Genomic DNA, 23,431 nt, shown 5'->3' with positions numbered 1-23,431 from the left:
AGGAAGCGCTCCCTGGTGCATAAGGGCAGGGAGGGAACTTGCAGGGAATGGACACCCCCGGGAAGAACCAGAACCTCACAGAAAGCAACCTGCCATTTGGGGAAGGTAGACGAGGCCTTGCCTTGCCTTGCTCTTGGGACGGCGGAGATGGGCACACGTGGCAGCAGAGAGCAATAAGCTGGAAGCAGGGAGAGGGGAGGCCGGGTGGCCAGAACACCCCTGGCCACCCCACAAAAGACCACCAGGCCGGGTGAGAGGTGGAGAGAGCCCAGAAGGATCTGAGAGTGCATGTAGGTCCTGTAGCCTTTGGGGGGAGGATGGTCAGCCAGTAGGAGTCACCTGCTGTGAGGGGCTGAGTGGTGGGTTCCCAAGGAGATGTGACCTGGTTTGGAAACAGGTTTCTGCAGATGTAATCAAGCTTGGGCTCTCGAGACGATGAGCTTATTCTGCATTCAGGATGGCCCTAAACCCAATGACTAGTGTCCTTCCAGGAGGGAGATCGCTCAGACGCGGGATGGGGGTGGGGGGTATCGTGAAGACGGACTGCCTGGGCGAGGAGGAGGGACCATCCCCTGAAGCCTCCAGACAGAGTGTGGCGTGGCCAGATTTCAGAGTTTGGACAGAATCCGCTCCTACTGTTTAAGGTACGTGAGACTGCGGTGTGTGGCTGGAGCAGCCCTCGGAAAGTCACGCCCCTGCAATGAGGGAAGGATGTGCGTCGGGGGTGCTGAGAGCAGGTCCCCGCAACAGGTGCAGGCCGAGCCCGGCCCCAGTGCTTACAGGAGGGGAGTGGGAGTACGTCACGGTGCTGCTGGGCAGGAGGGAGGGCTGAGCAGGGAACCCTACTGGAATGAATCTGCTTTTGTACAACCGACTTCTCAATGGTCTCGGCCCAGCTCTTAACTTCTGCCGAGCCCATGACACACCTCAAGATTGGCCCAAGCCCGCGTAACCTCTGAGAGGCGAGGGCCTGAGGCGAAGACACAGGCATGAGCACGTGTGGTTCTGAACAAGTGTGGGAGAGACGCAGGTTGGCACGAGGAGACGACATGTGGAGCAAGTCGGGGTTTGCGGCCTGCCACGGGTCTGAGAGAAGTCTGCCAGTTCTGATGCCGGGATTTCGGGTCCAGAGCCTTTTGTATCACAGGTGGAGCGGCCATTGTCTCCTGCTCTGTCCCAAAAGTCCCCGATGCACACAACTGACTTGGCGCTGAGGAAGAAAGTCGTAAAATACAAACGCGACTACAACATTAGAGGAAAACTTGTAGCTATAAATGCCTACGTTAAAAAGGAATGAAGATCACAAATTAATAACCTACACTTCCACCTTAAGAAACCAGATAAAGAAAAGCAAAAAGCCTACACAGGCAGAAAGAAGGAAATCACACAGATAACAAAGGACAGAACGAACGAGAGAGGAAAAGCGGGACCTTTGAGAAGAGCCACCAACTCGACACACCTGAAGCGAGCCTGACAAAAAAGACAACTCAAATCATTAAAATCGGTAATGAAAGAGGGGACATTTCTAAGATCTTATAGAAACAGAGCGACCCTTTAAGAAGATTACAGAAGACCTGACCACAAGGACAGACCGTTTCAGGGGTTGGCAGGGCTCGAATGGCTAATTCCCCAAACGGATCTACAGATTCAGGACACTCGCTACCGAAATGCCAGCTGCTAATCCAGCAGAAATTCACACGCTGATCCTGAAACTTGTATGGAAATGAATGAGCTCAGGAGGGCCCGGGAGTCACGAGAAAGGGACCAAGATGGAAGACTCACACTCCCTGACTTCGAACCTGCTGTGTACTACAGCACGGGGACGGGACAGGCACACAGGTCCGTGGAGAACAAGGTCCACGAATAAGTCCGGCCATTTACTGTGACCCAGCGGCAGCCGCTGGGCCAGAGCGGACCTTTCCCCAAGTGGTGCTGAGACAACTGCGTCTTTGAAAGGAGCCGACACCGACCCCAACTGGACACTGCACATAAGACATGAACTCCACACATACTGAGGACCAAAACGGGAGAACGAAACCCTAGAAATGCTGGAAGGAAAATGCAGCTGTCAATCTTCACGATCTCGGATTGGGAAAAGATCTCTTAGAAATCTACCTAAACACAGGAAACAACAGGTGCGGCCGATGGAGATTTAAGATTCTTGTATCACAAAGGACCTTGTTAAGAAAGTGAAGACAGACTACAGGATGACAGAAAATGTCTTCAAGTTATATATTTGACAACTGTCTAGTACCCAGAATACATGGAAAATTCTTACAACTTAATAATAAAATACGAATAACCCCATTAAAAAATCGTAAAGGACTTGAACAGACACTTCTTCGGAGAAGATCCAGAGCCGGCCAACAAGGACAGGAAAGGACAGTCAACATTGTTCCGGGAAGCATGAGTCAACGCCGCTTCACAGCACTGGGAGGAAACGAGCCGGCGGCTCACGAGAGGGTCTGGGCTGAGCGAGGACACAGCGGCTGGAGCCCTCACACGCTGTGGGCCCCGTGGGTGGGGCAGCCTCATGAGAAGCAGCCCGGCATTTTCTCAGAAACCGAAACACAGTTAGGATACAACACACCGATTCTACACCTCCACTATGTCCCCAAGTGAAATGAAAACTGGTCTCCTACTCACACGCGAATGTCCCGGTAGCGGTATTCACAGCAGCCAAAAGGTGGGACCCACCCAACGGGGGTCTGTGGGTGACGGACCAGAAAATGTGGTGTACCCACACGGTGGACAGTGCTCAGCCTTTAATAGGAGCGGTGACACCCGCAACAGCGGGCATGACCCCTGAAGACCTCCCGCTCGCTGAGGGAAGCTAGTCACTGAGAACCGCAGAGCATATGATTCCATTTACATAAAACATCCAGAATGGGCAAATCCGTAGAAGCAGACCAGCGGGTGTCAGGGCTGGGGAGGGGGCAGGGTGCGACTCCAGATGGGATTTCATTGTCAGGAGGATGAAACGTTCTGGAAAGGGACAGGGCTTAGGGGTAACCGCTGCACAACCTTGTGAATGTGCTCAAAGTGTACCCTTAAAAACGCTGAGCTTGACGGTACATGAAGGGTACTTTTTAGTGAAAGAAAAATTGGCGGAGGGAGGTGGGGTGAAGAAAGAGAAGTCCGTGGTCTCAGTCACTGCTGACTCCCCGGCTGGAGGACCTCAGCTGCTCTGTGACTGTGGCACCCCTGCCTCCTCACTGCATCCCTGTGGGGGACCCCTCGGCCCTGGGATTCTGAACAAAGTGTACTCATGTGCGTGATCATATGTACCAATGGGTGTGCCAGTGTGCACCAGTGTGTACTAGCGTGTGTACTAGCACTGTGCTGGCATATGCACTAGGGTGTGTCCATGTGCACTGGCATGTGCACTACTGTGTACTAGTGTGTGCTCGTGTGCACCGGCATGTTTGTGTGTGCAGTACAGGGACTAGTTTGTGCTGGTGTATACTAGCAAGTCTACTAGGTGTGCTAGTATATCAGAGCTCTGTACCAGCATATACTAGTATGTATATTAGTGTGTAGTCATGTGTACTAGCATGTACTAATGTGTGTGCTAGCACTATGCTAGCGTGAGTACTACTGTGTGTTAACATGTGTGCTGGTGTGTACGCTAGCATTGTACTAATGTGTGTACTAGTGTGTTAACGTGTTCTAGTGTGTTAGTGTCTCTACTGGCATGCATAGTAGCATGTGTAGTAGCATGTATGCTAGCATATTCCATGCATAGTAGTGTGTCTGCTAGTGTGTATGCTAGGTGCGTGCTAACACGCATGCTAATGTGTGTACTAGTATGGTGCTAGTGTGTGTACCCTGGTGTGTGCTAGTGTGTGTGATAATGTGGGTACTAGTGTATTATTGTGTTCCAGTGTGTGTGCTAGTGTGTTAGTGTTTGTGCTAGGGTGTCCTAGCATCCATAGTAGTGTGTGTACCAGCATGTTGGTGCATGTGTACTAGCGAGTGTCCTGGTGTGTATGCTAGTGTGCACAGCAGCATGTGCTGCTGTGTGTAACTAGTGCATGTGTACTAGCGAGTAGGGTGCGTACTAGCATGTGTACTAGTGTGCATGCATGTGTACTAGTGCATGTGTACTAGCGTGTGTACTAGCGAGTGTCCTGGTGTGTGTACTAGTGTGTACTAGCGTGTGTCCTGGTGTGTATGCTAGTGTGCACAGCAGCATGTGCTGCTGTGTCCTAGGGTGCGTACTAGCATGTGTACTAGTGCATGTGTACTAGCGAGTGTCCTGGTGTGTATGCTAGTGTGCACAGCAGCATGTGCTGCTGTGTCCTAGGGTGCGTACTAGCATGTGTACTAGTGCATGTGTACTAGCGTGTGTCCTGGTGTGTATGCTAGTGTGCACAGCAGCATGTGCTGCTGTGTCCTAGGGTGCGTACTAGCATGTGTACTAGTGCATGTGTACTAGCGTGTGTCCTGGTGTGTATGCTAGTGTGCACAGCAGCATGTGCTGCTGCTGCGTGTGTCCTAGGGTGCGTACTAGCATGTGTACTAGTGCATGTGTACTAGTACTAGCGAGTGTCCTGGTGTGTATGCTAGTGTGCACAGCAGCATGTGCTGCTGTGTCCTAGGGTGCGTACTAGCATGTGTACTAGTGCATGTGTACTAGCGAGTGTCCTGGTGTGTATGCTAGTGTGCACAGCAGCATGTGCTGCTGTGTCCTAGGGTGCGTACTAGCATGTGTACTAGTGCATGTGTACTAGCGAGAGTGTCCTGGTGTGTATGCTAGTGTGCACAGCAGCATGTGTCTGTGTGTGCCTAGGGTGCGTACTACTAGCATGTGTACTAGTGCATGTGTACTAGCTAGCGAGTGTCCTGGTGTGCTGCTGTGTATGCTAGTGTGCACAGCAGCATGTGCTAGTGCACAGCAGCATGTGTGCTGTGTCCTAGGGTGCGTACTAGCATGTGTACTAGTGCATGTGTACTAGCGTGTGTCCTGGTGTGTATGCTAGTGTGCACAGCAGCATGTGCTGCTGTGTCCTAGGGTGCGTACTAGCATGTGTACTAGTGCATGTGTACTAGCGTGTGTCCTGGTGTGTATGCTAGTGTGCACAGCAGCATGTGCTGCTGTGTCCTAGGGTGCGTACTAGCATGTGTACTAGTGTGCACTAGTGCTAGCGAGTGTCCTGGTGTGCATGTGTACTAGCGAGTGTCCTGGTGTGCATGTGTACTGTGTCCTGGTGTGTATGCTAGTGTGCACAGCAGCATGTGCTGCTGTGTCCTAGGGTGCGTACTAGCATGTGTACTAGTGCATGTGTACTAGCGTGTGTCCTGGTGTGTATGCTAGTGTGCACAGCAGCATGTGCTGCTGTGTCCTAGGGTGCGTACTAGCATGTGTACTAGTGTGCACGAGGAAGGAGCAAGAGGGACCGCACCACAGAGATGCAGGAACCAAGCAAATCCCCGGTACTTTCACTAAGACGACTCCACGGGGAAGTGTCTGAGGTGCTTCCACGGTTGGCAGGGACAGCGTGCACAGCGGGGACTCTGAGGGTGGGCGGGGACAGGTAGGGACAGCGTGCACGGCGGGGACTCTGGGGGTGGACGGGGACGGCGTAGACGGTGTGGATGGTGGCTGGGGACAGGTGGGGACAGCAGAGTGTAGCTGTGATGTATGACTTAGTCTTGTGCTCTGGGTGCCACACCCGTGGTTCTCTGATCAGGACCACGGCTACTCCTGGCCAAATGGTTCACACCCGCCCTCCATCAGGCAGATGTGTGGCTGGACAGGGCGGCCCTCAGAACAGGGATCCTGGTCCCCCACCCACCCCCCCCCCGCATTCACCCGCCTCAGCTCTCTGCCCAGCCTGGTCCGTTCTGTCCCTGTGCCACTAAAGCACATTCCTTATTCCATGTAAGGCTGCTTTTAAAAACCCTTAAGCTGTTTGGAAGAAGGGACAGACCAGTAGGCAGACGAGAAAACCGGCAACTCTCTGCTCACTGCTGCAGGGTCCAAGAGCAACTACGTTCAGAAGAGTGGGAGCAGCAAAGGGTGAAGGCCAAAGCTCACTGTGTCCCACATGGCACCCCACGCTACATGGTGTCCCATACATGTTCCCACGTCTGTCCTCCTGCGTGTCCCATGGTGACAGCCCCGTAACCTCAACACACCGGAGACCACCCTCAGCCAAGAGATGGCAAATCCGAACGGCGCGGTGGGTGGCGGGGCAGGGCCCTCTGGGGGCGGCGGACGACAGCGGAACCTCCTCAACCGCCCCCATCCTCTGTGACCGGACGGAGGGAGCACAGTGCTAAGGCAGAGCCTGCACTCTGAGCCCAAGAAGGGGCATCCCCCGATCTCACGGAAGCCCTTGCTTGCCAGACACGGTGAAGACGGCAATTCGGGAAAGTGTCTGTGCACAGACGAGGAAAGCTGGAGCGTCTGGTGTCTCCTGGGTCCGTAACACCAGAGGACTGGTTTCTGGCACCCTCACGTCCTCTTCTCAGGAGTCCCTCCCAACTGCCCTAGACTTCTGATACCCTCGGCAGCCGCCCGCGGGACCCCCGGCAGCCACAGGTACTGCCGGCAAAGGCACACGTGGGGCCCGTGGGGCAGGCAGTGTGGAACGGGAGCCCGGCGGGGTGTGCACCCTCCGAGGCCTCGCTGGGCTCAGAAGGCAAGGACCCTGCACACGTGCGTGAGCTCGTCCTCAGCCTCCTCCAGACGATCTACGGGACCGTGGACCGAAACGTCAAGAGCGCACCACAAGGTTCGGAGATGACATGTAGACACGGGCACGGCCGCTCACACTCAGCAAGCGTGACCGGGGGAGGCGCTCTGGATTCTGGGAGGCGGGTCCTGAGTTCAGGCCGCAGGGCTGCTGACTGGCCTCGCACACGCCCCCCGACAGTCCCCTCATCGGGATGGCCTGGGCACACACAGCACCTGTGTCTACACGTCTCCCTGACCGCGGCTGCTGCGGACGCCAGTGCGTCCCCTCCCGGACGCACGTCTGCTTGAAGGAGGGTGTGAGGATGACGCGCCCGCCCCGCCAGAGAAGCGTCCTCGTGGGGATCCGCGACTCCGGAATTCTGAGTCATGCGCGTGAAGAACGACAGCCTGCCCACCGCCTGCGCGGAGTCACTGGTCCCGAGAAGACTGCCGTCTGCGTCTTACCGCGTGGCCAGCTTGTGGCAGACGGCGCCCGTGTCGGTGATGACCTCGCTCAGCCTCAGCTCCAGGTGGACCTTGCCCTGGAAGACACGAGAATAGAGGGTCATGAGGGGATGGCCACGCGCGGGGGGCGCTCCCAGGGTCTCTGCTCACAAACGTGAAGCTGCCTGACCCCACGTGGCAACCCCAGCACCGCCCCACCCCCACTCAGATCCCAGGCCCGGCCGAGGGCACGGCTCCCCCGGAACACTGCTTCAGAAGCCAGCGGCCAGACAGAGCAGGATGCCGCCTCCCAAACACATTCGCTCGCTTGCTTACATTTTGTCCCTGCCTCTGACGCCGAGCCCGCGTGCAGGTACACACGGCTCTGGACCATCTCATCCTTCTGTCTGTGTGTGAGGCCCGAGCCCTAGACAAGGGGTCTCAGTCCTGGGCCCCAGACAGGAAGTTAGTGCTCATGGATGCTTCTAAGGAGACGGGAGCAGAGGGGACCAGCATTCCGAGAACAAGACCAGTGCTGTTCTCTGCCTGCGTCTGCATCTGTGCAAAGGACAGATCAGCTGCAGGACCCAATCAGGTCACCATCAAGGGTCGGGGGAGGGGCTTCCATGAAGAGGAACCTGCTCCCTCAGAAACACCCAACAGCAGCAGGCGTGACGCACTGACGATTTATAGGAGCACGCACTACAATGTGAAAATCAGCACTTCTCTTAAGTCGGCTCAGACCACTGGAGCCCAGTGTGGGGTTAGAACTCACAGCCCCGAGATCAAGAGCTATAATCAGGTCAGATGCTCAACTGACTGAGCCGCCTCGGAGCCCAAAACCATCTTTTTTACTGGACAAGAAAGCTGAATGGGAGCACCTCCAAGGTCCTTTCCGACTAAAACTTCATGACTCTGCAGCTTGGGGAGGAAAACTGCTTGTCCTAGAAGAATCCAAGCCCGAGATGGTGGGCCAGGTGGCTGGGCCAGAGGAGTGTGGGCAAGACCCCTCGGCGGGGCCCCCTGGCCTCCTGAGTTTGCTCCTCTGAACATGGCGGCCACAGCCCTGCTCTTCCTGCAGCTTCTGGACCCCTGGACCTCTGGCTTGACCAGGACATAAACGGGAGACCTGACACGTGTGGGCGAGACAGGCACTGATGCCCCAGGGAGCCCACCTCCCCCTGCTGCGGGCAAGGCTGGGTGCGGCCCTTTCTGGCCCTTCCTTCCAAGCAGGACCAGTAGCCTCGGAGGGTGCGGCAACATCTCCTGGATGGTAGGACTAGGCCAGCATCACACCTGTGTGACCCTGGGCAACACCCCGTGTCCAGAGCACAGACTGAGGATCCACCAAGGGCTCTGAGGGGGTTCCTGCCCCACATGGCAGGGCTGCCTTCAGAGGGATGCACTGGCCAGGAGCAGCCGGCGGCCCCAGGGAACCAGTGGCCCCGGGAAACCAGGAGCCTGTCGCACACAGCCCAGGGAGCGTTGGCCCTGGAAGGCCCCTCATGGACCAGGAGTGCCAACGTCAGGCTCCCTGATGCAGCACGACCTTCTGGGCCCACCCAGCCCATGCGAGGGACCCTCAGTGTCCGCCAACCCTGCCGCAGGAGCACACACAGCCCTGCGGCCCACAGCACCCCTCACGCGGCCAGGCCAGGCTCCAGGCTTCCCGAAGCATCGCACGGAGCAGGCGCTGCTGTCCTTTGGCTCCAGGGGGGACGCTGCGGCTGGGCGGCAGACAGCCTGTCCTCTACAACCCAGTGCCAGTGAAGGCTGCAGATCAAAGAGCAGAGCAAAGGCCTGTCCACATGGGCTCCTGGAAAGCCTGTGTCCTCCAGTGGTGCCCTCCCGCACGCTGGGCCCGGCTCTCTTCCGCCTTCATTTTCAGGCTGGCCACAGACGTTGCAGGGACAGGGCCTATTTTCGACAGGCTCTGAGAAGCGAGAGCACGTGTCTGGGCCAGACGGACCCCCGCCGTGGATGACCCGCGGCGCGTTTCCTGTCCCCCACCGGGAGGAGAAGGCACCCACGGCAGCGAACCCCATGGCTGCCGCTTCCTCCCGAGGGCGAGCCCTTGCCAGCGGAGAGGCAGACACTCTGCACTCAGGCTCGGGTCACTACATTCTGCAGATTCGGGAGAGGAGGGTGGGCGGTGACCCTAACCACCCAGACGCCGCCGGCATGGAGCGGACGCCCCTGCCCCCGGCCCCCAGGCGCCCCAATATGGCTGCGGCTCAGAAGTTCCCACGAGTCGCTGCGCAGCGGATGGAGGGTCTGGGCGTGTCCCGTGCCCTGTGGGGGACACGCCAGCTTGCTCACAAACAAGCCCGCCACAAACGCCAACACCCAGGGGGCAGGGTGCTGGGGCCGGGGCCACACCCGCCACCGCAGGGCGGCAGGAAATGCGGGTTTTCCAGCTCGACCTCTGCACAGCTTCGAAACCCACAAACCTGCCCCCTGCCCTCGAAGGCTCTGGCCCCAACGTGCTAAGCTGGGGGGGTGGGGCGGCGCCCAGAGCCCAGGCGCGGCACAGACACTCAGCTTCTCTGAGGAGAAAACAGTCTTAGGCTGGTGCATTGAAAAAGGCTGATTTGGTAGTTTTTCCCATTTTTACTTAAGGCGAATGGCTAGCAACTGGGAGGCGAACCCCCGCCCACCCCTGCTCCGGCGGCCACCTGGGGCTCCCCGTCCTGCGGCACAGACAGCGGCTCGCACCGGGAGGCGCATCACACGGCAGCCGCTCTCGGGAGAACGCACAGGAAGCGGGAAGTCAGGGCAGAAAGACAGCTTCATCACCCAGTATCTGAAGGTGAACCAGCAAACTTCCAAACGACCAAGCCCAAAAACGTCTCAGGAGAAACTGAGAGATATTTTCAGCTCATTTCTTTTCATAAGTGAAAATGAAAATAAAACTCATCACAGCACATGGGCCGCTGCGAAAAGCAGTGCTTATGGGGACTTTACAGCAGCAGCCGCGCAGGTCGGAGAGATCTAACCTCACTAATAATGTAAGGGATCTCAGGGCGCCTGGGCTCTCCGTCGGGGAAGCGACTGCCTTCAGCTCAGGTCATGATCCCGGGGTCCTGGGATGGAGTCCCGTGTGGGGCTCCCTGCGCGGCGGGGACCTGCTTCTCCCTCTGCCCCTCATCCCATTCGTACATCCCCTCTCACTCTACCAAATAAATACGCAAATTCTCTAAAGAAAATAATGTAAGGAGTCTAGGAGGAGACCAAACTAAATCCAAAGTGAGCAGAAAAAAGACACAACAGAATCATAAAATCGATTCACCTTCTAGACAAGCTAACTAGGAAACAAATAGCAGAACAAGAGAGGGGTCGTCTCTGGTAACCCCACAGGGCCACCCCACAGGATTCTGCAGGTGGGACCCCGCCCCTGCCCGACCCTGGGGCGCATAGCCTCTGACCATGTCGCGCAGCAGCTGTCGTGAACGCAGCACGCGGTCTCAGCCACAGACCAGGTGGGGCAAGGACTTGAGAGTTCCTTCCATTTTCTACTCAATTTCCTGCAAACATAAAATCGCTTGAAAAATAGGTTTAGTAACTTAAAGAGAAAAAAGCACCAGCTGTGCTTGCTTCGGCAGCACACATACGAAAAAAGCACCGGTGGCTCCCATACATTTTTCTCAGAAAAGCTTCAGATCCGGGCCTGCAGAGAGGGTCTGTGGTCACAGCAGCAGGGCCCACCCTCCCTGGCCCATCAAGCCCTGGTCTGCATGGGCCTCAGGGCCGGGGTAGGGGTCAGCGCACAGGGACCCAGACCACTGAGCACTTGGACCTTGGCGCCAAGAGCAGCAAGACCTCAGTGAACACTGAAGACGAGAGAATAGGTCAGAAATGATGCATGGAGGAGTACAGAGGTCCAGCCGGCCCTTGCCACCCTCGATCCCCTAACCCTGCAGAAAGATTCAGAGCTGGGTCCTTGTACATGCAGACACCTACAGATGTAGCATGTGGGCAAAGACAGGAGGACCGTCAGACACACAGGGCAGACGCGGCTCCCAGAACTCCCCGTCCCGCTACGGAAAGTTTGCTGTCAGAGCCCACGGCCCTTCCCAGCAGGTCTACTAAAACAGAAGAGCTCACAGCAGAGCTCAGCCGGACGTCCTCGGAGGAGCTGGGGAAGGACCCCCAGGCCTGCTCCGTATGGGTGGGGGACCGTCACCTCCCCATTGCGATACCAAGGAAGACCTCCCCCTAAACCTCCTGTTCTCTTACCACACACCCAGGGTCAGGGACAGAACACAGCAACCCATTCTTCTTAATAAAGTGATTTTCCAGAGACTTTTAAAAATATCGGTTACAGAAGGAAGAAGTTCTTTAAATCACATTTTCCCACCGCAGTGACTCCATCTCTCACTGGCCCCAGTTTTGTGACACTTTCTTTCTGACATATGCCTTTCACTGTCAATGACAGAACAGATGGATTCATGAAACCATATGCCATCCTCTGCCCTTCCGAAACCGTAAATGTGACATTTCAGGAAGAAAAGACAGCTGTAGGGAAAGACTATAATGCACTGTTCAAGGCAGCCTGAACCCAGGGCAGTTCTGCTCCCTCTGCGGGACGGCCACTTCCTCAGCCGGCACTCTGGGAAGGAGCCACCTGCATAGGGCCCAGGACTCGGCAGGCCACCCGAGGCCACACCGTCCCTCCTCCTGTCTTCAGAGTCCTGGAAACACCCACTCTCTGTTTACGACTCAGAATTCGTATTCCTAGGACACCAACCCAGCTGAAACAGCAGCCCATCTCAAAGATGGTAGGAATCAGACAAGGACCTTGTCCACAGGCACACGAAACACATCAGGTGGATGCAGCCCAAATATCACACAGTGTACAACCAGTGCACACCCCGTTTGTAAGTTTTGTGGCGGCAGAGTGGTTCTGCATCTTGACTGCAGCGGTGGTTACATAGACCTACACATGTGACAGAGCACACAGGACACGCATGTACGGCACACGTGCACACACTCAGTACCCATGCGGGAACATGTGCACACACGCAACAGGCCTGCCCAGGTGCATGCACAACACACGTGTGGTACCCGGGTGCACGCGTGGAGCCCGTCGGACACAGGCACACATGTGGACTGCACATGCACTGGTGCACAGCTATGCACGCTCGCACACTGGCACGTGTGCAAACATGGAAAACTGGAGACCTTCATGAGGTCTGCGGATCACCGGAATGTCTGTGCCCCAGCTGCAGCACAAGCTGGATGCTGCCACAGGGAGAACAGGTAGAGGAACACAGCCTTTCCGCACTGCGCTCTCGAGGTACAGACAGGAGAGCACGTGTTTGCTCATCGCTCTTCCCTGCGCACCAGGTTTTGCTACTTCCCATGAAACCGAAGCCATTTCAAAATTCCAAGTTAAGTTTACGAACAAGGCGAGAAGAAAGGCAAGTCACACGCGATGTGACATCCGACTTTGATCAGAGGGGACATTGTAGCGAGCGTGGTAAGGACACTGGGGCAGGCTGCCGGAGGAGACACCCACAAGCTCATCACAGCGCTGGGGCTGTCCCCCTGCAGAACCAGAGGGACGGGAATGGCACCAGAACAAAAGGCAGGAATGCCCCGTGTCATGGCGCTCACGACCCCCGGCCCCTCCTCCTGCAGACCGAGCGGGCGCAGCTCGCTGTGCCGTCATCGCTGCGGCAACTGCTCTTGTCCCGGCACAGGCGCCGATCCTGTGGGAACTGTCCCGTCCGCTCATTTCTGCAGCACACGTGAGCCCCACGGCTAGAACTCCGTGTGCGGCACGTGACAACGTCTCTGGCTCAGCTCCTCAACCCTTCCCTAGAGCTGCTTCTCTCTCCGAGTGTGTGGCTTGATCCCAGGAGCCCCACGTGCTCTGCCCTCCCCCCCAGAGCTCTGCTGAGCCTGAGGGTCTCCCAGGAGGCGGAGGGCAAGCAGCTAGACAGGTGCCTGGGGGCAGGTGCAGCAGGCGGGGCGGAGGCAGGCCTCATGGGCCACCGACGTCGAGGCTTCTGCTGCATGGAGCACCATCTGGTACTCACAGCGGAGGACACGGGCTTGCCAGGGACCACTGCTGGCTCTGAGCATGGCCTGCTGGTGCCAGGCCCTGGGCTGGGTTTCGCACCCCTGCCCACACCCTGGCAACTCACGGGACCACAGATGAACATCTCATGTGACGTCGGGGCACTGTGCTATGGATCAGGGCTCCCGTCCTGGGCTCTAGACACCAGCAGGGCATGAGGAGCTCGGCTGGGAGCCACACAACCAGGCTCACCCTCCCAAGAGATTTTGTCCCAGATGCTGGGCATGGGCAGTGCCCCGAACACAGGGAAGGGAGGGTGGGAACTGGGGTCCCCCAGTCTCCTCTGCCAGGGGAGGCCCCCTTCTCTGTCCCAGTGATACACGGCCCAGGCGAGCCCTGGGGACGCTTCAGACAATGGGAAGCTCAGGTACTGGTCACTTCTGTTCACTGCAAATGCTCATCCTCTGCGTGTCGGGGCTGGACATGCGGGCAGGCCCCTCTGGCTCCCGCCTCGCTCCCGGCCCAAGCCTCGCTTCAGTTATGGGTAATTACTGTCCTTGTTGCGTATTTCTAAAGCCATTTCCACCACGCGTGGCGAAGTGTGAAGATAACCAAGAGACACACAAAGCCAACAGGCCTGTGTTGGTGTCCGAGGACTTGCCAAGTGCCGTCCCGTGAGGACGGAAGTCCCTCCACCCCACGGGGCCCCGTGGGGCTCACCTGCACTTCCGAGTCGGCGTCCACGTGCTGCAGCTGGAACCAAGTGTCCCTGTTATGGTACTTTGGCAAGTCTTCCTTCTGGATGGCCACCTTCCCTGCAACACAGACGCAGAAGACCAGCGGTCACGAGGCGGAAGAGGTCCCACAGAGCACGCAGGACTCTCTCCACGACCGGTGCCCGCTGCTCACACCGCTGCCTTCCTTCCAGAAGACCGCCAGCGGCCACGTCTCATCGGGAAGGCCTCTCGTGGGACCTGGCTGGGGCCGCAGCCCGTTCTGCTCCGCATGAGGTTTTAGGAGAAAAGGCTGCCATTCTGTCGGGTCCTTGGGAGCTCAGCACAGCACACACCAAAATAGGCCACTTTGAGCTGGAGGCAAATGAGAACCAGCAGGTGCGAAAGAGGCCCTCCCAGAGCTGCCCCCACACGGAACTGGTGAGGATGGAGGGCCGCCGTGGACCCTCTCCCGGGGGCTGTTCCATGAAGAAGTCAGCTGCCCAAGACAGTCCTGCACGGACGAACCTGACCGCACTCACCCCCCGTGCTCACTCCCCACAGCCTGCTGCCCTGGGAAGCCTAAAACCTCTCCCCTCGTCAGTCACTTCTCTGGGTGTGGACTGCTCCTCTGCCCAAGTCCGGCCGCCTCTTTGAGGTCCTGGTCAGGGAGATGTCTCCTGCCTGCCACGACCTGCGGGCGTGAAGAAACCATTCCCTCCTCCCGATGTTACAGGCCCTGCCGGAGAACCTCGGTGGGTAGAGAGCAATGTTACCTCCCTGACGGGTTTCCATCTTGTTCCAAGAGCTCAGCCGGACGACCTCCGCCCTCCAGACCCCGGGAGACCTACCCATGAGGCACAGATGGGCTTCGGATAGCAACATGCGTACAGAAAAGCCATTCCACGGGCAGAGGGCTGGGCCTGGGGGTTAGGACGACGGACTGGCTCCCACTGTCACTGCCATCAGGCCCCATCTCCCTGCTGGTGGAGCCACAATTCCCATCCCTCACACTCTCCAACAGAAGGAACCTCACACTTCCAAGCCACCAAACAGCCTTGGGAAGGACCCTGGGATCACCCCATGAGGGCTCGTCGGTAAGGTGAGTACTTGTGTCCCCCCTGGGGTAGACAGAGCACATCAGCAGCCCCAGCGTCCATGCCGCTGCCCACCTGGACCTGCCACTTCGGCTCTCCCCTCCAGGAGCCACAGAGCCTGGTTCTGGTTCCTCCTGGAACCAGAGCCCCTGACGCCACAGACTGCAAGACACGTCAAAGCCACTGCTCGCAGCCGGCAGGCGGACACGAAGGGAGGCAGAGCGCGAGAGGCGGGCGCGGACAACGTAGCGGACACAGTCCGTGGAGGACACCCCACAGACATGCGCAGAGAAGCCCCGCCTACAGGCCGCGTGGGATTTCCTCCAGCAGAGCCACGTCACAGGGCCTGTGGCTCCCGCAGGACCCCTGCCCCGGCCCCGGCCCCCCCACCGCTTCTCACCGCCCTCAGCACACCCCCCGCCGAGGGAAGACTGCGCTTCCTCTCTTGGCAGCCCCCGGAACCGCCACCCTTTTGCCCCCCTGGGAATGTGGTTTTTAAGTCTCAAGGGAATAAAGCCACATGAAAAAAGTTCTTGGAATTGAATTGGGCAACATATTTCACTGAAAAAGATAAATCTTCAGACTGTGATTCGTTCGTCTGGATAAGAGGATTATATTTGAGATCAGAAATGTTAAGTCACTGGGGGCGCCTGGGTGGCTCAGTGGGTTAAGCCTCTGCCTTCGGCTCAGGTCATGATCCCAGGGTCCTGGGATCGAGCCCCGCATCGGGCTCTCTGCTCCGTGGAGAGCCTGCTTCCTCCTCTCTCTCTGCCTGCCTCTCTGCCTTGTCATCTCTGTCTATCAAATAAATAAATAAAATCTTAAAAAAAAAAAAAGAAATGTTACGTCACTGAACTGTTATGAGCTTTAGCTGAAACAGGGAGGAACTGCATGTTCAACGTCTGTACAAACCCCACAACTTATATACCATCACTTAGTATACAAATGTGTACTTTTTAAACACATATGTTAGTATTTCTCAATGTTGTTTGGAGAGAACACCTGATCTATGAACTGTAATAACTACTCAAACATGTCCCAATCTCTCCGAGGGACACCCAAAGGTCACCAAACCACTCTGGGCCTCACCGTCTCACTTGGACAGAGGTGGTGCTGCCCGCCTACACACAGGAAAACCTCCTGCCTTCAAGGTCAGCTCAGAAGAGAGAGTGTGCCAAGGAGCACACCAGAGGCAGGTGACGTGGGGACCAGCCCTGGGGGGTGGGGGTGAAAGCTGCAGGAAGGCTGGCTAAGGTCAGACTCAATGAGAGACAAACAGATGTCCCCCAAGACAAGAAGGGGTAGAGACGCCTGTAGACGGGTTCCAGTTCCAGCTGGTGACCTGCGAGGGCCTGGCCACAAGGAAAGGCCATGAAGAAAGGAAAGGAAGAAATAGGGTCTTACTCACAGAATCTACAGGAAAATCTACACGAAAAGCTAGCTCAGGTGTGTTCGGCAGGACTACAAAACACAAAGCCCATACGTAAAATCAGTCATTATTTGTGCATACAAGCAATGAAAACAAGGACTGAAATTAAAAAACAACAACAACAACAATAGAAACTCCACAAAAGGATGCTTTGATGGCTTGTGCCTCTGGTGTGCTAACTTAAAAAATCTTCATCTACCCCATCGAAAACATAACATACATAGGAAAAATGTAAATTACATATGCCAGATGCATAAGCTGAAAACATCACAAACACTGATGAGAGAGATTTAGGAAGACCAAGCACATGCCCCATTGGAGGGTCTGAAGAGTCCATTTTGTTAAGATGTTAATTCTCCCTCGACTTAGTCTATATACCTGTGCAATCTCAGTGGTTTTGGAAATTGAGAAACTGATTTAAAAATGTAAGTAAAAACTGAAAGGACCTAGAATAGCAAAACAAGCTTGGAAAAGAACAGAGTTGGCTCACACCACTGACTTGAGCCTGGCAAAGGCCACAAGTGCTGAGGCCATGGGTATCAGGAAAGGGGTACAGGTGGGTGCAAGAGGCTAGGGAAGCAAGAGAGGACCCAGATGCATAAAGTTGGGTGATTTTCAAAAAGGCACCAAGGTAATTCAATGGAGAAAGGAAAATTTTGCATAAAAAACGCTGGTACAACTGACATTTATAAGGAGAAAAATGAACTCTGTGTCAGAAGTACAATTCACCTGACACAGATCTAAATGTAGGAGACAAAACCATAAGCTTTCCTTAAAAAAAAAAAAAAAAATAGAGAGAGAGAGAGAAGATAGAAGAAAACTCTATAACCCTGGAGTAGGCAAAGATTTCTTAGCTATGACTCCAAAATACAAGCTATAAAAGAATTCTGACAAGCTGGACTTCATCAAAATTGAAGACTTCTGGGCTTTGAGAAACACTGGTAAGAAAATGAAAATAACAAAGAGGAAGAACATATTTGTAAAACAAGCATCTCATGGAGAACTTGTATCCAGAATACACAAAAAACTTTTAAAACTCCATAATAAAACAATTAAAAGGACAAAGATTTGGACAATTAACCAAAGAACAGGTACAGACAACAAATGAAAACGCTCCTCATTCCTCACCAAAAAATGCAATAAAAGAGTCAAGATGGCGGAGTAGCAGCAGACCGAGCTCGAGGCCGATCGCTGGACAGTTATCAGACCATTCTGAACACCGACACACTCAACAGGAGATCAAAGAGAAGAAGAGCAGCGATTCTAGGAACAGAAAATTGACCACTTTCTGGATGGTAGGACATGTGAAGTGAGTCCAAAGCGATGGGAAGATCGACTATGGGGGAGGGGCCAGCTCCCAGCAAGCAGCGGAGCAGCGGAGCAGAAAATCCAAACTTTCAGAAGTCGGCTCCACGGAGGGATGTTGCTCCAGAGGCTAAATGGGGGGTGGAGCCCTCACGGAGACAGCGTGGTCTCAGGTCCCGTGGGGTCACACAAAGACCCGGGGTGCCTGAGTTTGGCAGACCTTGCAGGTATCAGAGCAAGGAAGCCGGCTGCAGAGACGGAGCCAAGGAGTGAGCTCTCAGCTCGGGGTTACCTTAAACTGTGATCCGTAGCACAGTCAGATCACTGCTTTTTGAGCAGGGACTCCACAAGTGGCAGATCTGGGGAGATGCCCCTGGAAGAGTGGCAGGGATCTGCTGGGTTTGGAGACTCCAAACAGGGCTGTGTGCCAGAGACAGAGACGCTCGGTCACAGGCTGGATGAGTTCTGAGCGCAGCCAGAGACCAGGGAGATGAGAGGGACTGACTGCCTCTCTCTGAGGGTGCACTGGGTGGGGGGCAAGCTCTTGGCTCCTCTTGCCAGAGAGTGGGAGGCCACCATCTTCATTCCCATCCTCCAAAGCGCAACAGAAAGCATTCAGGTAGCAAAAGCTCTGAGAGTGAACCCAAAGCAGATTACTTAGCCCAGCCCCTGGCAAGGGTGGTACTGTTGCACCTCAGGCAAAGACATTTGAGAATCATGGCAATAGACCCCTCCCACAGAAAATCAGCAAGAACATCCAGCCAAGACCAAGCTCACCGATCAAGGAGAACAGCAGAATTCCAGAGCTGGGGAAAGCAACACACAGAATTTGTGGCTTTCTCCCCAGGATTCCTTAGTATTGCAAAGATAATTAAATTTTTTTCATTTTATTTTTTCTTATTTAATTTTTTTTGACTTTTCCTCTTTCCTCTTTTAACATTTTTTAACTAGTTTACCTTAACAATACCTTTCTAAAAAATGTTTTTAAACTTCATTATTGTGGTCATATTTTATCCTTCATTTTAACTAGCTTTATTTTTTGTACACACATAGGGTTTTTTTTCTTCTAAAAAATTTCAGGATACAACGTCTTCTAATAGATCAAAATATACCCTAATCTAGCACATGGCTTTTGTTCTAGTCTCCAGCCTGAGCAAATTCTCTCCACTTTCTTTTTCTTTCTTTTTCCAACCAACTTATCTTATCAATTCCTTTTTAAGAATTTTTTTAAAAAAAATTTCTTCTTTACAGTCATATTCTATCCCTTCATCGTGTTTACCCTTATTTTTGTGCATATATATATATATATATATATATATGTTTTACTTTCTTTAAAATTTTGGGAGATAGTTTCTTCTAAGAGACCAAAATATACCCAAAATAAAGTGAGTGGCTCTGCTCTATTCACCAGTCATATATATATAGATATATATAGATAGACAGATAGATATCAATCTATCTTAATTTTTAATTTTTATTTCCTTTTTTCTCCCTTTCTTCTCCCCGAAATTTGCTGTCTCCTCTGATTTGGTTAGCGTACATTTTTCTGGGGTCTTTGCCACCCTTTAAGTATTTTATTCTCTCGTTCATATATTCTTATCTGGATAAAATGACAAGGCGGAAAAACTCTCCACCAAAAAAAAAAAAAAAAAAAAAGAACAAGAGGCAGTACCAATGGCTAGGGACCTAATCAATGTGGACATTAGTGGTATCTCAGGCCTAGAGTTCAGAATGATGATTCTCAAGATGCTAGCTGGGCACAAAAAAGGCATGGAAGATATTAGAGAAATGCTATCTGGAGAAATAAAATTACCAAAATCTGAAGAAGCTGAAATCAGAAAAGCTATTAATGAGATGCAATCAAGAATGGAGGCTCTTACTGCTAGGATGAATGAGGCAGAAGAGAGAATTGGTGATACAGAAGACCAAATGACGGAGAATAAAGAAGCTGAGCAAAAGACAACTCGTATACCACGAGGGGAGAATTCGAGAGATAAGTGATACCATAAGATGAAACAACATTAGAATAATTGGGATTCCAGAAGAAGAAGTAAGAGAGAGGGGGACAAAGGTATATTGGTGCAAATTATAGTAGAGAATTTCCCTAATATGGCAAAGGGAACAAGCATCCAGCAGGTACAGACAAACCCCCTCAAAATCAATAAAATAGGTCCACACCCTATCATCTAATAGTAAAACTTACAAGTCTTAGTGACAAAGAGAAAATCCTGAAAGTAGCTCGGAACAAGAAGTCTATAACATCCAATGGTAGAAATATTAGACTGACAGCAGACTTATCCACAGGGACCTGGCAGGCCAGAAAGAACTGGCATGGTATGTATATTCAGAGCACTAAGTGAGAAGAACATGCAGCCAAGAATACTATATCCAGCTAGGCTATTGTTGAAAATAGGAGAGATAAAAAGCTTCCAGGATACACAAAAACTAAAAGAATTTGCAAACACCAAACTAGCCCTACAGGAAATATTGAAAGGGTCTTCTAAGCAAAGAGAGAGCCTAAAACTAGTAGACGAGAAAGGAATAGAGACAATATACAGTAACAGTCACCTTAAAGGCAACACAATGGCACTAAATTCATATCTCTCAATAGTTACCCTGAATGTAAATGGGTTAAATGCCCCAAACCAAAGACATAGGGTATCAGAATGGATAAAAAACAAACCCAAACTCATCAATATGCTGTCTATAAGAAACTCATTTTAGATCCAAAGGCACCTCCAGATTTAAAGTGAGGGGGTAGAAAACAATTTACCATGCTAATGGACATGAAAAGAAAGTTAGGGTGGCAATCCTTATATCAGATAAATTAGATTTTAAGCCAAAGACTATAAGAGATGAGGAAGGGCACTATATCATACTTAAAGGATCTGTCCAACAAGAAGATCTAACAATTTAAAATATCTATGCCCCTAACATGGGAACAGCCAACTATATAAACCAATTAATAACAGAATCAAAGAAATACATTGATAGTAATACAATAATGGTAGGGGACTTTAACACACCCCCCCCTCAATAAAATGGACAGATCATTCAAGCAAAAGATCAACAAGGAAATAAAGGCCTTAAATGACACACTGGACCAGATGGACACCACAGATATATTCAGAACATTCTATCCGAAAGCAACAGAATACACATTCTTCTCTAGTGCTCATGGAACATTCTCCAGAATAGATCACATTCTGGGTCACAAATCATGTCTCAAACGGTACCAAAAGATTGGGATCATTCCCTGCATATTTTCAGACCACAATGCTCTGAAGCTAGAACTCAATTTCTTTCTTTAGAGGAAACTTTAAAGGAAAGGAACTTTACAGGAATGTTGGAAAGAACTCAAATACATGGTGCTAAAGAGCATCCTACTAAAGAATGAATGGGTCAACAAGGAAATTAAAGAAGAATTTTAAAAATTCATGGAAACAAATGATAATGAAAACACAACTGTCCAAATCTGTGGGACACAGCAAAGGCAGTCCTGAGAGGAAAGTATATAGCAATAAAAGCCTTTTTCAACAAACAATAAAGGTCTCAAGTACACAACCTAACCTTACACCTAAAGGAGCGGCACAAAGAACAGCAAGAAAGCCTAAACCCAGGAAGAGAAGAGAAATAATAAAGGTCAGAGCAGAAATCAATGAAATAGATACCAAACCAAACCAAACAAAACAAAAGAAGAAATCAACGGAACAAGGAGCTGGTTCTTTGAAAGACTTAATAAGATTGATAAACCTCTGGCCAGACTTATCAAAACAGAAAGAGAAAGGACCCAAATAAATAAAATCATGAATGAAAGAAGAGAAATCACAACCAACACCAAAGAAATACAAACAATTATAAGAACATATTATAAACAACTATACACCAGCAAATTTGACAATCTGGAAGAAATGGATGCATTCCTAGAGATGTATAAACTACTAAAACTGAACCAGGAAGAAAGAGAAAATCTGAACAGACCCATAACCAGTAAGGAGATTGAAGCTGTCATCAAAAACCTCTAATAAAAAAGAGCCCAGGGTCAGATGGCTTCCCAGGGGAATTCTACCAAACATTTAAAGAAGAATTAACAACTATTCTCCTGAAACGGTTCCAAAAAATGGAAATGGAAGGAAAACTTCCAAACTCATTTGATGAGGCCAGCATTACCTTGATCCCAAAATCAGACAAAGACCCCATCAAAAAGGAGAATTACAGACCAATATCCCTGATGAACACAGATGCAAAAATTCTCACCAAAATACTAGCCAGTAGGACCCAACAGTACATTAAAGGGATTATTCACCACGGCCAAGTGGGATTTATTCCAGGGCTTCAAGGGTGGTTCAATAACCGCAAATCAATCACTGTGATACAATACATTAATAAAAGGAAGAACAAGAACCACAAGACACTCTCAATAGATGCTGAAAAAGCATTTGACAAAGTACAGCATCCCTTCCTGATCAAAACTCTTCACAGTGTAGGGATATAGGGTACATACCTCAATATCATCAAAGCCATCTATGAAAAACCCACAGCGAATAACATTCTCAATGGGGGAAAACCCCATTGCTAACGTCAGGAACACGGCAGGGATGTCCACTATCACCACTGCTATTCAACATAGTACTAGAAGTCCTAGAATCAGCAATCAGACAATAGAAAGAAATAAAAGGCATCCAAATCGGCAAAGAAGAAGGCAAACTCTCCCTCTTTGTAGATGATATGATAGTTTATGTGGAAAACCCAAAAGACTCCACTCCAAATCTGCTAGTACTTGTACAGGAATTCAGTAAAGTGTCAGGATATAAAATCCATGCACAGAAATCAGTTGCATTTCTATACACCAACAACAAGACAGAAGAAAGGGAAATTAAGGAGTCAATCCCATTTACAATTGCACCCAAAACCATAAGATACCTAGGAATAAACCTAACCAAAGAGGCAAAGAATCTGTACTCAGAAAACTATGAAGTACTCATGAAAGAAATTGGGGAAGACACAAAGAAATGGAAAAACGTTCCATGCTCATGGATTGGAAGAATAAATATTGTGAAAATATCTATGCTACCTAAAGCAACCTACACATTTCATGCAATCCCTATCAGAACCCCATCAATTTTTTTTTCAAAGAAATGGAACAAATAATCCTAAAATTTATATGGAACCAGAAAAGATCTCGAATAGTCAGAGGAAGATTGAAAAAGAAAGCCAAAGTTGGTGGCATCACAATTCCAGACTTCAAGCTCTATTACAAAGCTCTCATCATCAAGACAGCATGGTACTGACACAAAAAGACACACAGATCAATGGAACAGAATAGAGAACCCAGAAATGGACCCTCAACTCTAGGGTCAACTAATCTTCAACAAAGCAGGAAAGAATGTCCAATGGAAAAAAGACAGACTCTTCAATAAATGGTGTTGGGAAAATTGAACAGCCACGTGCAGAAGAATGAAACTGAACCATTTCCTTACACCACACACAAAAATAGACTCAAAATGGATGAAGGACCCCAACATGAGACAGGAATCCATCCAAATCCTTGAGAAGAAACCAGTCAGCAACTTCTTTGACCTCAGCCGCAGCCACTTCTTCCTAGAAACATTGCCAAAGGCAAGGGAAGCAAGGGCAAAAATGAACTACTGGGACTTCATCAGGTTCAAAAGCTTCTGCACAGCAAAGGAAACAGTTAACAAAACCAAAAGACAACTGACAGAATGGGAGAAGATATTC

General features: G+C 51.6%; 1 protein-coding gene across 5 annotated transcripts in view; it reads right to left on the bottom strand.

The window, feature by feature from the left end:
* RASA3 (RAS p21 protein activator 3) overlaps window positions 1-23,431 on the bottom strand; it is a 114,557-nt gene that overhangs the window by 31,705 nt on the left and 59,421 nt on the right. For 4 of the 5 annotated variants that reach the window (XM_045081238.1, XM_045081236.1, XM_045081237.1 and 1 more), the window contains exons 4-5: window positions 13,869-13,963; window positions 7,148-7,224 (exon numbers count right to left, since the gene is read on the bottom strand). In XM_045081238.1, the coding sequence (XP_044937173.1) occupies window positions 7,148-7,224; window positions 13,869-13,963 (172 nt within the window). The remainder of the gene's footprint in view (window positions 1-7,147; window positions 7,225-13,868; window positions 13,964-23,431) is intronic. The other variant, XM_013053010.2, reaches the window with a different exon arrangement.

Source organism: Mustela putorius, unplaced genomic scaffold, assembly GCF_011764305.1.
Source record: "Mustela putorius furo isolate JIRA1106 unplaced genomic scaffold, ASM1176430v1.1 tig00000551_pilon_pilon_pilon, whole genome shotgun sequence".
Lineage (NCBI taxonomy): Eukaryota > Metazoa > Chordata > Mammalia > Carnivora > Mustelidae > Mustela > Mustela putorius.
This window is presented reverse-complemented; position numbering and strand designations above follow the sequence as displayed.